The 17,498-nt window shown below is 47.0% G+C and overlaps 2 protein-coding genes across 8 annotated transcripts in view; both read left to right on the top strand.

Annotated features, from left to right (window-relative positions):
- LOC110517996 (ceramide synthase 2) overlaps positions 1 to 1,899 on the top strand; it is a 30,524-nt gene extending 28,625 nt beyond the window's left edge. For all 4 annotated transcript variants that reach the window (XM_090239173.1, XM_090239174.1, XM_090239175.1 and 1 more), the window contains one exon: positions 1 to 1,899. This exon is cut by the window's left edge and continues 507 nt beyond it. The gene's annotated coding sequence lies outside the window, so the exon portion shown is untranslated.
- A 6,601-nt stretch (positions 1,900 to 8,500) lies between these two features.
- The window catches only part of LOC110506177 (A disintegrin and metalloproteinase with thrombospondin motifs 17), a 197,320-nt gene continuing 188,322 nt past the window's right edge, over positions 8,501 to 17,498 (top strand). For all 4 annotated transcript variants that reach the window (XM_090239172.1, XM_090239170.1, XM_090239171.1 and 1 more), the window contains exons 1-2: positions 8,501 to 8,715; positions 9,323 to 9,699. In XM_090239172.1, coding sequence (XP_090095298.1) covers positions 8,643 to 8,715; positions 9,323 to 9,699 — 450 coding nt within the window. In that variant the 5' untranslated portion in view covers positions 8,501 to 8,642. The remainder of the gene's footprint in view (positions 8,716 to 9,322; positions 9,700 to 17,498) is intronic.

The following is a 17,498-nucleotide window of genomic DNA, read 5'->3' as shown; positions in this document are numbered from 1 at the left end:
AGACAAAGACCAGATAACCAAACCAAAAAACACTAAAATCCTTGTGTTTTTGTTCATCATCATATTTAATCAGTTCAGTATTGTTGCAGAAAAACGGTGCCACACGGACGCTTCACCTGAGCCCTTCATCCATCAAGGCCTGGCAAGGGTTTATAGTTTATGGGCTGTGTTCATTCACTAGCGGTCTACATGTTTTATTTCAACCTCTGCTGGCTATGGGGGTTAGTTATGGACAACCAGGAGATGAATGAGAGGCAATATCACAATGGACTCCTCCAGATGATATTGACCTCGTGTTTTGGAGAGAGAGAGAGGGGGGGGGGGGGGGGGGGGTAGGTTATGTGTCTCTCCAAGTCATTCTCATCCTCTCCTACTTCCTCTCTCTTTCTCATTCTCTCCTACTCTCTGTCTCCTTCTCATTCTCTCCTACTCCCTCTCTCCTACTCCCTCTTTCCTTCTCTCCTACTCCCTGTCTCCTTCACTAACTACTCCCTCTCTCCTACTCTCCCTCTCCTACTCCCTATCTCCCTCTCTCCTACTCCCCCTCTCCTTCTCCCTCTCTTCTTCTCTCCTACTCCTTCTCTCCTACTCCCTCTCTCCTTCTCCCTCTCTCCTTTTCTCCTACTCCTTCTCTCCTACTCCCTCTCTCCATCTCCTTCTCCCTCTCTCCTTCTCTCCTACTCCCTCTCTCCTTCTCTCCTACTCCCCCTCTCTCTCTCCTACTCCCTCTCTCTCTCTCTCTCTCTCCTACTCCCTCTCTCCCTCCTACTCCCTCTCTCCCTCCTACTCCCTCTCTCTCTCCTACTCCCTCTCTCTCTCTCTCCTACTCCCTCTCTCTCTCTCCTACTCGCTCTCTCTCTCTCCTACTCGCTCTCTCTCTCTCCTACTCCCTCTCTCCTACTCTCTCTCTCCTACTCGCTCTCTCTCTCTCCTACTCCCTCTCTCCTTCTCTCCTACTCCCTCTCTCTCTCTCTTCTACTCCCTCTCTCTCTCTCTCTCTCCTACTCCCTCTCTCTCTCTCTCCTACTCCCTCTCTCCCTCCTACTCCCTCTCTCCCTCCTACTCCCTCTCTCTCTCCTACTCCCTCTCTCCCTCTCTCCTACTCCCTCTCTCTCTCTCCTACTCCCTCTCTCTCTCTCCTACTCGCTCTCTCTCTCTCCTACTCCCTCTCTCCTACTCTCTCCCTCTCTCTCTCTCCTACTCTCTCTCTCTCTCTCTCTCTCTCCTACTCCCTCTCTCTCTCTCTCTCTCTCTCTCTCTCTCTCTCTCTCTCTCCTACTCTCTCTCTCCTACTCTCTCTCTCCTACTCTCTCTCTCTCTCTCTCTCCTACTCTCTCTCTCTCTCTCTCTCCTACTCTCTCTCTCTCTCTCTCCTACTCCCTGTCCTCTCTTTCCTTTCCTTTCTTTCCACAAGCATTTTTATTGAATACGATCAACACTTTTTAGTACTTTATGTACATTTCTTCAGATTTAAAAAAACAACAACATGCCAATATTTGGCTAATTGATTGACCCATACAGTAACTATGGTCTGTATTTTATAAGTGCATTTATTTTATGTAGTATTTAATCATATGATTGTATGAGAACGTGTGAGCCAGAGGGAAAATCCTACGTCGTTCAGAATGCTGAAGAAACATTTACGTAACAATGAAACAATGTTACACTGTTTTAATGAAGCACTGTAAAACCTTTAGGAGTCACTCACTCACTGTGAGGTGTAATACAGATCGGTTTCTAAAAGGTAAAGATTGGAATGTTATAGTGAACATCCCACTGTAACTAGAGCTCGAAAGAAAGGCATTTCACTGTACTTGTGCACGTGACCTTGAAACTTGAAACAATAACTGTCTAGTGTCGTGTGTTTTATGTACTGCAATAAACCTGTCTTTGACCAGCACTGTGTGTGTCTCTCTCTCTCTCTGTGTGTGTGTGTGTGTGTGACATCTTTCTCCTGGTCCAGAACAGATCTATCCTGTTCATGTGATTTATACAACCCAACACATTTATAAGGTGTTAAGATCATATTGAAGTAGGTGCACTGTGTTAACAGGAACTGAGCCGTATACTATAGAGATTCACATGGCTCTGTAGGGGATATCCTGAGAGATCCTCACAAGCTATCTGATGACATCTTTGGGACGTGTCCCAAATGGCTCCCCAAAATAAATGTGCCGAATACATCAGATATTACCTTACCTTACTACCGTGAAATGCTTACTGACAAGCCCTTAACCAACAATGGAGTTAAGAAAATAAGTACCTAATAAACTAAAGAGAACAAAGTAACACAATAACAATAATGAGGCTATAAACAGAGGGTACCCTATCCCCTATAGCGCAGTAATGTTGCCCTGCGCCCTATGGACCCCGCTGCACTATATAGGGAGGAAGGTGACATTTTTGGATGCCGTCTTTTTGATGTTCTATTTTAATTTGATATACTATCATGCCATTGTCTTTTCTGTGTCATTCATCTGTTTGTAGTGCCAGTCCTGTGTTACCACAACTGCCCTCTAGAGGGAGTAGATCCCCACGGTCTTCAGTCAAACCAACTTGGATGGAGATTACTGGCTCTGCAGTTTTAAGAGTATGTGTGTGTGTATGTGTGTGTGTATGTGTGTGTGTGTGTGTGCGAACATCTGCTAAATATCTGTATGTGACCAATCATTTTGATTTGATTGATTGGAGTCATTTGAAAGTGTCGAGTTGATCACATTGCCCTCGTCTATCAGTGACGAAAATCACTTCCCAGTCACTCTACCCTGCAGGGTTCCATAACTGGTGGCTCGCGGGACGAATTTGGCCCATGGGTGATTTTACTTGGCCCCCAAGTTTTCTGAGCGAACTTGTTTTATTGTTGTACATAAAGACTGTAAAAACATCTGGAAATCATCTCCAAGGGATTTTCATTTAGAAAATCTGTTTGTAAATATTCCCATGCACAGTAGACGTGATTGTATACAAATGTAAGTAAGGTTTGAAATTACTATGTTTTTGTCAAATGTTGTATCTGTTTTGGCTTCTTGCGGTCAATCTGCAGTCTACAATTGATTTGTAATTACATTACGGCCCCCTGACCATCTGCCCAAGAAAGAAATCTGCCAGCGGCTGAATCTAGTTGATGATCCCTGGGTCTTCTATAGTGGGACAGCTCTGTTTGACTGGTTGGCACAGATATGGGATCAGTTTACCCTCCCTGAATCCTATCGTTTACCATTATAAGGAAAATGTTTGACGGACTTCAGATCAGTGTTTAGGGCTGGCTGCTTGTCCCGGAGAGAAAGCAGAGGTCTTTGGAGGTTCCCCTAGCTTTAGAACGTTAGAAATCAAAGCCCTGGAATTGGGAATAATCCACACACAAGCACGCAAACACACACAAGCCGGAGTCTATTGAGACAGACTCACTCTAGAGACTCATTCCAGAGATTTACACGCACACACACACACACACACACACACACACACACACACACACACACACACACACACACACACACACACACACACAGAGAGGGTCTATACAGACGACAGACTCCATAGAGGATTAGTCTAGGACCTGTTCCTTCCTTAGAAAAGACAGCTTAGCTTCCTTCAGTCCTGATACTCTGGGGCTTGTCTGTCAGGTCTCAACAGAAGAAATGTACTGTCGCCAGACTCACTACCCCACAGTCTAACCATGGTCCATGAAACAAAACCAAACTGCAATGACAAAAGATATTCAGTCACTCTCGGAGGAAAATAGTATAGCCTTGTCCTAGATCTTTGCTGTCCTGCCAGATCCTATAGTCTGTCTGTTTGGTGTTACAATGAACGAGTTGGCAAGGCAGTACAAACAGGTAGGAAAACAGACCAGGGTAGGAAAACAGAGGTATGAAAAAACAATCTCTGTGTTGATATGGATGTGGATCACAGGAGGTTGGTGACACCTCAATTGGGAAGGACCTGCTTGTGGTAATGGCTGGAGCGGAGTTGGGTGGAATGGTATCAAATACATGTCTTCCATGTGCCTGATGCCATTCCATTTGCTCCGTTCCAGGCAATATTATGAGTCGTCCTCCCCCAGCAGACTCCTGTGGTCTGGATGATGTATGGACTATTGATGGAAGAGAGAGAGTTATGAGAAAGGCTACCATTGGAATTAGATTGAACCATGGCTACCAATGGAATTAGATTGAACCAGGGCTACCACTGGAATTAGATTGAACCAGGGCTACCACTGAAATTAGATTGAACCATGGCTACCACTGGAATTAGATTGAACCAGGGCTACCACTGGAATTAGATTGAACCAGGGCTACCACTAGAATTAGATTGAACCATGGCTACCACTGGAATTAGATTGAACCAGGGCCACCACTGAAATTAGATTGAACCATGGCTACCACTGGAATTAGATTGAACCAGGGCTACCACTGGAATTAGATTGAACCAGGGCTACCACTGGAATTAGATTGAACCATGGCTACCACTGGAATTAGATTGAACCAGGGCTACCACTGGAATTAGATTGAACCAGGGCCACCACTGGAATTAGATTGAACCAGGGCTACCACTGGAATTAGATTGAACCAGGGCTACCACTGGAATTAGATTGAACCAGGGCTACCACTGGAATTAGATTGAACCAGGGCTACCACTGGAATTAGATTGAACCACGGCTACCACTGGAATTAGATTGAACCAGGGCCACCACTGGAATTAGATTGAACCACGGCTACCCCTGGAATTAGATTGAACCACGGCTACCACAGGAATTAGATTGAACCACAGCTACCACTGGAATTAGATTGAACCACGGCTACCACTGGAATTAGATTGAACCAGGGCTACCACTGGAATTAGATTGAACCAGGGCTACCACTGGAATTAGATTGAACCATGGCTACCACTGGAATTAGATTGAACCAGGGCCACCACTGAAATTAGATTGAACCATTGCTACCACTGGAATTAGATTGAACCAGGGCTACCACTGGAATTAGATTGAACCATGGCTACCACTGGAATTAGATTGAACCAGGGCCACCACTGAAATTAGATTGAACCATTGCTACCACTGGAATTAGATTGAACCAGGGCTACCACTGGAATTAGATTGAACCAGGGCTACCACTGGAATTAGATTGAACCAGGGCCACCACTGAAATTAGATTGAACCATTGCTACCACTGGAATTAGATTGAACCAGGGCTACCACTGGAATTAGATTGAACCAGGGCCACCCCTGGAATTAGATTGAACCAGGGCTACCATTGGAATTAGATTGAACCAGGGCTACCACTGGAATTAGATTGAACCATGGCTACCACTGGAATTAGATTGAACCACGGCTACCCCTGGAATTAGATTGAACCAGGGCTACCCCTGGAATTAGATTAGATTAGATTGTGTGTGTGTGTGTGTGTGTGTGTGTGTGTGTGTGTGCGTGCTACACCAGGGCCACGTCCCAAATGGAACCCTATTGCCACTTATAGTGTACTACTTCGGACCAAAAGTCTGGCACCATATAGGGAAGAGGGTGCCATTTGGGATGTAGACCTGGTGTAGCACACACACACACACACACACACACACACACACACACACACACACACACACACACACACACACACACATGCACACACACATGTACCCGCACGCACACACACACACACACATGCTTCTTTCACACAATTCAGTTACTTCAGCCCCTTTTCTACTCGAATGAACAGGAACGTGAGTCGGCAGTAGTGCCACCAATCAGCTTTTGTCCGGTCAGTGCTGATCTGTTAAAGTGTCTTCCAATGGGCTGAGTCTATTTGTTTGTGATTGATGCTCTGAAGCACACCCCATAACCAATGAAGCAGTAAAGGCAATCAAATGACTGCCAGTGTAGTTGGATAGACAGAATAGTATTTGTGTGTGTGGGGTTGGCTCTGGGCTGGGTTAGGATAGACCGGGTTGGCCTATTGTAAATGACTGCCAGTGTAGTTGGATAGACAGAATAGTATTTGTGTGTGTGGGGTTGGCTCTGGGCTGGGTTATGATAGACCGGGTTGGCCTATTGTAAATGACTGCCAGTGTAGTTGGATAGACAGAATAGTATTTGTGTGTGTGGGGTTGGCTCTGGGCTGGGTTAGGATAGACCGGGTTGGCCTATTGTAAATGACTGCCAGTGTAGTTGGATAGACAGAATAGTATTTGTGTGTGTGGGGTTGGCTCTGGGCTGGGTTATGATAGACCGGGTTGGCCTATTGTAAATGACTGCCAGTGTAGTTGGATAGACAGAATAGTATTTGTGTGTGTGGGGTTGGCTCTGGGCTGGGTTAGGATAGACCGGGTTGGCCTATTGTAAATGACTGCCAGTGTAGTTGGATAGACAGAATAGTATTTGTGTGTGTGGGGTTGGCTCTGGGCTGGGTTATGATAGACCGGGTTGGCCTATTGTAAATGACTGCCAGTGTAGTTGGATAGACAGAATAGTATTTGTGTGTGTGGGGTTGGCTCTGGGCTGGGTTAGGATAGACCGGGTTGGCCTATTGTAAATGACTGCCAGTGTAGTTGGATAGACAGAATAGTATTTGTGTGTGTGGGGTTGGCTCTGGGCTGGGTTATGATAGACCGGGTTGGCCTATTGTAAATGACTGCCAGTGTAGTTGGATAGACAGAATAGTATTTGTGTGTGTGGGGTTGGCTCTGGGCTGGGTTATGATAGACCGGGTTGGCCTATTGTAAATGACTGCCAGTGTAGTTGGATAGACAGAATAGTATTTGTGTGTGTGGGGTTGGCTCTGGGCTGGGTTAGGATAGACCGGGTTGGCCTATTGTAAATGACTGCCAGTGTAGTTGGATAGACAGAATAGTATTTGTGTGTGTGGGGCTGGCTCTGGGCTGGGTTAGGATAGACCGGGTTGGCCTATTGTAAATGACTGCCAGTGTAGTTGGATAGACAGAATAGTATTTGTGTGTGTGGGGTTGGCTCTGGGCTGGGTTAGGATAGACCGGGTTGGCCTATTGTAAATTACTGCCAGTGTAGTTGGATAGACAGAATAGTATTTGTGTGTGTGGGGTTGGCTCTGGGCTGGGTTATGATAGACCGGGTTGGCCTATTGTAAATGACTGCCAGTGTAGTTGGATAGACAGAATAGTATTTGTGTGTGTGGGGTTGGCTCTGGGCTGGGTTAGGATAGACCGGGTTGGCCTATTGTAAATTACTGCCAGTGTAGTTGGATAGACAGAATATTATTTTTGTGTGTGGGGCTGGCTCTGGGTTAGGATAGACCGGGTTGGCCTATTGTAAATGACTGCATCCATATCTGGTGGCAGTGTTCGACCGTGGCTGATGCAGAGGCTGTGCTGCCTGCTGGAGACAGAGGCAAACTGATTGCCTTCTCCACACCCTTTATCTCTGTAGGCTATATCTAGAAAACCGTTTGGTTGTGGATGAAAAGAGCAGTGTGCGCACACAGACAAACAGACGGACAGACAGACAGGCAGACAGATGGGCAGAGAGGCACACAGACACGCACACAGACAGGCAGGCAGAGAGGCAGACAGACACACCCACAGACAGACAGACAGACAGGCAGACAGGCAGAGAGGCATACAGACACGCCCACAGGCAGGCAGGCACACAGGCAGACAGGCAGACCAGCAGACAGACAGACAGACAGACAGACAGACAGACAGACAGACAGACAGACAGACAGACAGACAGACAGACAGACAGACAGACAGACAGACAGACAGACAGACAGACAGGCAGACAGACAGACAGGCACACAGAGGCAGGTCCTGGTTGTGGTACATTAGACAATGTAAGCACACTCAGGACGGCTGGGAATTTCATCCTGACTTATCAAACTGGGACACATTGCCAGAGGCCAACCACTGATGTATATCTCCCTCACTAATTGAAACACATTTTCTTCCCATTTGCAATTAGGAGCTGATGAGAGACTTTAACAGTCCATTAGCTAGCCCAGCTAAAGCCCCTCTATGTGATTTGTACTGTGGTTTTTCTGCATGCTTTTCTTCTTGTGTATTTCGTTTTATCCAGGAGGTTGAATTGAAGCAACATGTTTCTTGGCCTGTGAACAGACATGTAACCAGCTAGACCTACAGTCATCTCAATCAGTCTAGCAAATGCAGGCTGAACAGGCTACAATTGCACTGCTTGAATTGATTCACAGCTTTCATTTAGTTGCCTATTGATTCCTAACACTTGGACTGAAAATACTGTCGATCGGCTATTACAGGCCCTACACATTTAATGTGGACTTTGTCCCACAAGTTGATAAACAAGCATATATCAAATAACAGTGGGTTATATTGCAACTGCACTGCACAACCCATGAAAATAAATATATATAACATTCCCAAATATTTTCTCCTTTACACTAAAACCACGTGTTAAGTTGCAGCCCCCCAATGATTGACGTTGTTTCTGTCCAATCAAACGTTAGAGATGTTTTGGTTAAACTACCCTAACCAATCCGCTGGTCGCGGAGGCAGTGCCGAAGTGCGACAGGCGTGTCTAGCGCTTCAAATTCCCTTTGCCTGGAGTTCCGATTAACTTCACTAACTTTGTGGAAGTTCCCTGCAGTCCTGGTTCGCTGTGCAGGCGCGTACACCCTCTGCAGTCACAGCTAGTCTTTATCATGTATGACAGCCATGCTCCGCAGCTTCTCCTGTCTATATTCCTCTTCTGTTTCGGAGTGAAGGCGATGACTGGTAAGTACAACGTAACACCTGCGTTGTAGATACTTTGTAACTTTGAATCATTGTTTTGCCAGGGAGCCTGTAGTGGTTGTCGGATCTCTCTCTCTCTTTCTCTCTCTCTCTCTCCCTCTCTCTCTCTCTCTCTCTCTCTCTCTCTCGATCAATTCAATTTGTTTGCTTGGGGAATCTCTCTCTCTTTTATTTTTCTCTCCCTCTATCTCTCTCTTTTATTTTTCTCTCCCTCTGTCTCTCTCTCTCAAAATGTTCTGTGCTGCTCTGCAAGAGTAACTTTGCTGCAGCTATGTCTGCGTTTTCTCTGCCGTTTTCCAGCGCCCTCTCACAACGAAGTTACACACAATGCGAGATGAGTTGAATAAGTGACTTGAATAAGTTCGATGACCCCAAATATGCCTTATTTAATGACCAATACATAGTACAATTCTCCCCATTTGTTGTGAAATAGGCTGCTTTGTCATTGAATAACTAGCCTACATCACACCACAGACAGCTCAAGACAACTTGGCAATATGAAAACAATAGCATATTGTTTTCAAACAGACGTTGACACAGAAAGTTACACTCAATGTTTAATAAGTTATTCCCTTCTCCTTTCCCATAGATCACTCCTGTTATGACACGGACTTGGTGGACATGGTGGTTCCCGTGGAGCTCTCTGGAGAGGAGGCTCACCTGTTGCATGACTCATCCAGGCGCAGCGCGCGTCGGCGCGGCCAGCGCTCTGTCGATTCCCGGGGTGGACTAAACTCTGTGGAGGACACCTTATTTTTCTCTTTACCTGCTTTTGGAAAAGACCTGTACTTACGCCTGAAAAGGGATGCCGCTTTTCTGTCTGAGGGGTTTGTGGTCGAGGAGAGGGGAGGCGAAACAGACCCCCCTAAATGGTCGCACCTGGCCAGAGACCAGCTCTGCTTCTACTCGGGATGGATTGTCAACCACACCGACTCTTTTGCCTCCCTCAACACCTGCAGCGGTCTGGTAAACTACTTCTCCTTCACCTGCTATTGTTTTCTGGGAGGTTTTAAGTGTTCAGGAATTCATACTGTAGCACACACACACACACACACACACACACACACACACACACACACACACACACACACACGACTGTCACTTCCATTCATAACACTACCCTGAACTACACACACCATAATAACTACCCTGAACTACACATACCATAATAACTACCCTGTACTACACACACCATAATAACTACCCTGAACTACACATACCATAATAACTACCCTGAACTACACACACCATAATAACTACCCTGAACTACACATACCATAATAACTACCCAGTACTACACACACCGTAATAACTACCCTGATCTACACACACCATAATAACTACCCCGATCTACACACACCATAATAACTACCCTGATCTACACATACCATAATAACTACCCTGTACTACACACACCATAATAACTACCCCGATCTACACACACCATAATAACTACCTTGTACTACACACACCATAATAACTACCCTTATCTACACATACCATAATAACTACCCTGTACTACACACACCATAATAACTACCCTGATCTACACACACCATAATAACTACCCCGATCTACACACACCATAATAACTACCCTGATCTACACACACCATAATAACTACCCTGATCTACACACACCATAATAACTACCCTGTACTCCACACTACACACACCATAATAACTACCCTGTACTACACACACCATAATAACTACCCTGAACTACACACACCATAATAACTACCCTGAACTACACACACCATAATAACTACCCTGTACTACACACACCATAATAACTACCCTGAACTACACACACCATAATAACTACCCTGAAGTACACACAGCATCTTATGTCATTGACAGTAGAGTCAGATCGGATGGATCCAAACCAACATGAGCATATGAGTTAAAGTCAAAAGAATTGGACAAATTGCATGATCTTTTTCTTGGCATTTCATGCATTCTAAGCTCAGTGTGCCTGGCAGGTTTTTTTCTCTCCCCAGGCCTGCGTGGGATATTATTATCTGGAAAATGAGGTCACGATTGTTTAAATGTTATATCCATTTGTGGAGGGATAGAAGTGGGTCAGGATAGCTGACACCTACAGCCGAATATAAGGACGAAGGCTGACTTAAGTTGTGTGTGTGTGTGCACATACATGCACGTATGTGGCAGCACGTACACACACACACACACACACACACACACACACACACACACTCACACACACACACACACAATGTCAAAGAGACACTATGCAGGCCCTCCTTTTGTTAATTTAATTGTACATTTTTACTCAGTAGGTCAAATGCCAAGGTAAGACAAACTGTGTGTGTGTCTGTCTGTATGTGGGGGTCTGTGTGTGGGGGTCTGTGTGTGTGTGTGTGTGTGTGTGTGTGCCCACGTGGTCTCTCTGTGTTAGTGTCAGTAGGCTACTTAAAGGGGAGAAGACACAGGACAAACTGGGCCCTAATAGTTTTCTTCCCTGGATAGCTCTCTCTGTCTGTGGCCAGGTCACTGGAAGTATCTGCCCCCCCCCCCCGGCGCCTGAGGGCACTAGGCTGCCCTGTATCATGCACTCCTATCATCCATTATGTACATCTGCCTTCCCTCGTCATGCACATCAGCGATATTGGACTCACCTGGACTCACTCATCACCTGTTATTACCTCCCCTATATTTGTCAGTTCCCCAGCTCTGTTCCCCGCTTCTGCATAGATTTTTTTTGTCTTTGTTTTACTAGTTTGCTTGACGCTGTTCCTGTCTCTTCCATGTCCGTTCTTTATTAAATGTTTGACTCCCCGTACCTGCTTCGTCACTCCAGCGTCATTCCATGTGACAGAATGCAGAAGCCATCAAACGATGCATTGGGGAGTACTGGCGTTCCGGTTGGGGGTGCCTAGCCAGCTCGTCGGGCTTCCACGCCCTAGCTGGCTCAAGAGGTTTCCATGACCTAGCTGGCTCAAGAGGTTTCCACACCCTAGCTGGCTCAAGAGGTTTCCACACCCTAGCTGGCTCAAGAGGTTTCCATGACCTAGCTGGCTCAAGAGGTTTCCACACCCTAGCTGGCTCAAGAGGTTTCCACACCCTAGCTGGCTCAAGAGGTTTCCACACCCTAGCTGGCTCAAGAGGTTTCCACACCCTAGCTGGCTCAAGAGGTTTCCACACCCTAGCTGGCTCAAGAGGTTTCCATGACCTAGCTGGCTCGAGAGGTTTCCATGCCCTAGATGGCTCAAGAGGTTTCCATGCCCTAGCTGGCTCGAGAGGTTTCCATGCCCTAGCTGGCTCGAGAGGTTTCCATGCCCTAGCTGGCTCAAGAGGTTTCCATGCCCTAGCTGGCTCGAGAGGTTCCCATGCCCTAGCTGGCTCGAGAGGTTTCCATGCCCTAGCTGGCTCGAGAGGTTTCCATGCCCTAGCTGGCTCAAGAGGTTTCCATGACCTAGCTGGCTCAAGAGGTTTCCATGACCTAGCTGGCTCAAGAGGTTTCCATGCCCTAGCTGGCTCGAGAGGTTCCCATGCCCTAGCTGGCTCGAGAGGTTCCCATGCCCTAGCTGGCTCGAGAGGTTTCCATGCCCTAGCTGGCTCGAGAGGTTTCCATGCCCTAGCTGGCTCAAGAGGTTTCCATGACCTAGCTGGCTCAAGAGGTTTCCATGACCTAGCTGGCTCAAGAGGTTTCCATGCCCTAGCTGGCTCGAGAGGTTTCCATGCCCTAGCTGGCTCAAGAGGTTTCCATGCCCTAGCTGACTCGAGAGGTTCCCTTGCCCCGGTTGGCTCGGATGGCGCCCATCCCACGTCGGGCCTCAGCTGGATCGTTAGTTCTTGTTCGCCCAGCCAGTCCAGGAGTTTGTTTTGTTTGTTTTGTTGGTGACGTCGGGGTGGATTCCGCCGCCGGCGGAGTCGGGGGTGCCTCCCCGTACCTGCTTCGTCTCTCCAGCATCATTCCATGTGACAGTATCCCTCTACCTAGCCTTGTAGCCTTGGAAGTGTGTGTCACGTCCGTCATAATGATCGGACCATGGCGCAGCGTGGTATGTGTACATTCTCTTTTTTAATGAATGAACAAAAACAGCAAACAACCAAACGAAACGTGAAGCTGTACAAACTAGTGCTGACAGGCAACTAAACATAGACAAGATCCCACAACACAAATTAGGAAAATGGCTACCTAAATATGATCCCCAATCAGAGACAACGATAAACAGCTGTCTCTGATTGGGAACCATATCAGGCCAACATAGACATACAAAAACCCCTAGACATACAGAGATATCTAAGCTCAGGGCCTGACAGTGTGCGTCTGTCAGTCTGTCAGTCTGTCTGTTTATAGGATCCTATACAGTACAAGACACAGTACATCAGTATCCGGGAGCGAACAGCAGCATTACAACTACCATCACCAGGCAACAACTTCATACACTGTAATTGGCTCTAGATATTTTGCTGGTCAGGCCATGTGGTTTGAAAAAACACGATTGATGTACCACCCTTTAAGTGAGGGGAAATATGAAATGGTTTTCTGCTGTGTTGCAGCAGCATTGTTTACTCTGAGTCTGTGCTTGGAGCTAGTGCCTGGTGGATGTCTTTCCTGTGTTGCAGCAGCATTGTTTACCCTGAGTCTTAGCTTGGAGCTAGTGCCTGGTGGATGTCTTTCCTGTGTTGCAGCAGCATTGTTTACTCTGAGTCTTAGCTTGGAGCTAGTGCCTGGTGGATGTCTTTCCTGTGTTGCAGCAGCATTGTTTACACTGAGTCTGTGCTTGGAGCTAGTGCCTGGTGGATGTCTTTCCTGTGTTGCAGCAGCATTGTTTACCCTGAGTCTTAGCTTGGAGCTAGTGCCTGGTGGATGTCTTTCCTGTGTTGCAGCAGCATTGTTTACTCTGAGTCTTAGCTTGGAGCTAGTGCCCGGTGGATGTCTTTCCTGTGTTGCAGCAGCATTGTTTACACTGAGTCTGCGCTTGGAGCCAGTGCCTGGTGGATGTCTTTCCTGTGTTGCAGCAGCATTGTTTACACTGAGTCTGCGCTTGGAGCTAGTGCCTGGTCTTTGCTATATTAGCCTGCTGTGGCTACAGTATGTTGTAACACACTTAGCACAGTGTTCTATTTTACCCTGAAATACCAGCCGTTATTCACTTAACCCTGCCTCACACTGGAAGCTCTGAGGCTGGCCGCATGCAGGCTCTGCTTTCACATTGTATCGTGTTGTGAATGTGGCCAAGTGAACAGCCACATGCCTGTTTAAGGCTAAGTCTGTCTTTCTTTCTTTCTTTCTCTCCCTCTCTCTCTCTCTCTCTCTCTCTCTCTCTCTCTCTCTCTCTCTCTCTCTCTCTCTCTCTCTTTCTCCACTTCCCCTCGCTCTCTCTCTCTCTTTCTCTTTTTCCCTCTCTACTTCACTGTGTACATAACCGTGATTGCTGAATGGACAATTAGTCATCGGCGTCTCTTTTTTTTAAATATTTTTTTTACCTTCGGCTTATTCTGACCGAGAAGAAGACAGCATTATCCCTCCAACGCCAGTTGCCATGGAAACGGCTGATAGGTTCTGTAATTGCTGCCGCTGGGCTTTTGGAATACCTTTAAGACACTGTGTGTGGCTCTGGATTGCTTGTTAATGCCATGTCAACTCATTTTACTAGCCCTGCCAGGCGCAGCTTTACAATACAACCATGGATCCTTAGTAAAGCCTTACAAAACCTTGAAGCAGGCCACTTCTACTTCCCCCACAATGATTCATGTTGTAGGGAGTTTGTGTCTGTCTGTACCTGTCAGAGAGGATGAAAGAGTGAGTTTTATGTTCCTCTTTCTTTCTTTCTTTCTTTCTTTCTTTCTTTCTTTCTTTCTTTCTTTCTTTCTTTCTGTCTTTCTCTCTCTCTTCTCCCCCCTCTCTCTTCTCTCCCCCCCTCTCTCTTCTCTCCCCCTCTCTCAGCACTCCTCTCTGCTTCCTTCTCTCCCCCTCTCTCTCTCTTCTCCCCCCTCACTCTCTTCTCTCCCCCTCTCTCTCAGCACTCCTCTCTGCTTCCTTCTCTCCCCCCTCTCTCTCTTCTCTCCCCCTCTATCTCAGCACTCCTCTCTGCTTCCTTCTCTCCCCCTCTCTCTCTTCTCTCCCCCTCTCTCTCTTCTCTCCCCCTCTCTCTCAGCACTCCTCTCTGCTTCCTTCTCTCCCCCCTCTCTTCTCCCCCTTCTCTCTCTCTTCTCTCCCCCTCTCTCAGCACTCCTCTCTGCTTCCTTCTCTCCCCCCTCTCTCTTCCAGCCCCCTCTCTCTCTCTTCTCCCCACTCTCTCTCTTCTCTCCCCCTCTCTCTCAGCACTCCTCTCTGCTTCCTTCTCTCCCCCCTCTCTCTCTTCTCTCCCCCTCTCTCTCTCTTCTCTCCCCCTCTCTCTCATCACTCCTCTCTGCTTCCTTCTCTCCCCCTCTCTCTCTTCTCTCCCCCTCTCTCACTCTTCTCTCCCCCTCTCTCTCAGCACTCCTCTCTGCTTCCTTCTCTCCCCCCCTCTCTCTTCTCTCCCCCTCTCTCTCAGCACTCCTCTCTGCTTCCTTCTCCCCCTTCTCTCTCTCTTCTACCCCCCTCTCTCTCTCTTCTCCCCCCCTCTCTCTTCTCTCCTCTCTCTCTCTTCTCTCCCCCCCTCTCTCTTCTCTCCCCCTCTCTCTCTTCTCCCCCCTCTCTCTCTCTTCTCTCCCCTCTCTCTCTCTTCTCCCCCCCTCTCTCTTCTCCCCCCCTCTCTCTCTTCTCTTCCCCTCTCTCTCAGCTCTCCTCTCTGCTTCCTTCTCTCCCCCTCTCTCTCTCTCTTCTCCCCCCTCTCTCTCTCTCTTCTCCCCCCTCTCTCTTCTCTCCCCCTCCCTCTCTCTTCTCCCCCCTCTCTCTCTCTTCTCTCCCCTCTCTCTCTTCTACCCCCTCTCTCTCTTCTCTCCCCCTCTCTCTCTCTTCTCCCCCCCCTCTCTCTTCTCTTCCCCTCTCTCTCAGCACTCCTCTCTGCTTCCTTCTCCCCCCTTCTCTCTCTCTTCTACCCCCCTCTCTCTCTTCTCCCCCCTCTCTCTCTCTTCTCCCCCCCTCTCTCTCTTCTCTCCCCCCCTCTCTCTCTTCTCCCCCCCTCTCTCTTCTCTCAACACTCCTCCATGCTTCCTCTCCCTAGCCCTGAGGAGGTGTGTGCTGAGATGTAAATTGGAGAGTTTGCGCTGACTCTTCTTCTCTCAGTCTGTTCTCTGGGAATGCCCTTACTTGCTATTTGGCACATTTGGCAATGCACCCTACACAAGGAGCTGTTATGCACAGGGCTGGTTCTTGTCATTCTGCCACCCTAGGTGGAAAAATACGTATTTTCCTAAATTAAATGTTATGAATGCCTATCTATGTGGTAAGCCTAGCATTTGTAAAACACCAAAAAAGACATGGGGTCTGGACCAAAAGAGTTCAGCTCATGCTTACTGGGGTGTAGCCTACCATGTCGGCAGCAGTGGAATCCTGTGACTAATCAATTTGGTGATTTAAGCTCTGAATATCAGCTACCCAACTGTTATCGTGAGCCTTTTTGCAGTGTGTTTACACAGCGGGAAATGTAGAAGTATTGTATTTTTTGCTGTGATACATACTTGAATACTTGAATACTTGAAACCACTGATCATGCCAACAGGGTGAAACTTCTGTACAACAGTTGTGACTGTCCATTCCATAATGTCCATTTAACTTTGACCTGTCCTGTTCTCAGGGTATGTTGTTTGTTACCATGACAGCACATTTTTTATTTGATTGGGTGCCATGTAGGTTAGGCTATTTGATCGGAGAAACCTGCATGATGTAAAAAGTGTCTCATTACATTGTCATCCATTTTATCCCCAGCCTGTAGGCTACAGAAAAGGCCACATATTCTTTCTACCACATCCTATATCTGCTACATGATTTATGTTAGATGATTTTTATGACGGAACGTTGGTGGAGCGCCGCAGCAATGTGTCTCTCCAACAGCACCCTGGAGAGGTGCGCTGGGAATGGACAAGATAAATATTTTGCTCCCCTGCCTTTGACAAAGTGGGCATTGTTTATCACAGGGCGGCATCAGTGCTCAACTAAAAAGCCCATTTGCCACTAGTTGAGAGAAATTGTCATTGGTTTTGGGCAGAATTAGAGTGGATTCAGAAAGTACACATTTTGTTACATTTCAGCCTTATTCTAAAATAGATTAAAATCCATTTTAAATTTTCCCTCATCAATCTACACACAATACCCCTTAATGACAAAGCAAAAAATGTTTTTTTGAAATGTTGCAAATATATTAAAAATAAAAAACAGAAATACCTTATTTACATAAGTATTCAGACCCTTTGCTATGAGACTCAGGTGCATCCTATTTCCATTGATCATTCTTGAGATGTTTCTACAACTTGATTGGAGTCCACCTGTGGTAAATTACATTTATTGGACAAGATTTGGAAAGGCAGACACGTGTCTATATAAGGTCCCACAGATAACAGTGCATGTCAGAGTATAAACAAAGCCATAAGGCCGAAGGAATTGTCCGAAGAACTCTGAGACAGGATTGTGTCGAGGCAAATATCTGGGGAATAGAACCAAAACATTTCTGCAGCATTAAAGGTCCCCAAGAACACAGTGGCCTCCATCATTCTTAAATGGAAGAAGTTTGGAACCACCAAGACTCTTCCTAGAGCTGGCCCACTCGGCCAACTGAGCAATCGGGGGAGAAGGGCCTTGGTCAGGGAATTGACCAAGGAGGTGGAGGTGGTCACTCCGACAGAGCTCCAGAGTTCCTCTGTGGAGTT

The sequence above is a fragment of the Oncorhynchus mykiss genome, chromosome 6, assembly GCF_057628025.1.
Source record: "Oncorhynchus mykiss isolate SJ-2025 chromosome 6, ASM5762802v1, whole genome shotgun sequence".
Classification (NCBI taxonomy): domain Eukaryota; kingdom Metazoa; phylum Chordata; class Actinopteri; order Salmoniformes; family Salmonidae; genus Oncorhynchus; species Oncorhynchus mykiss.
This window is presented reverse-complemented; position numbering and strand designations above follow the sequence as displayed.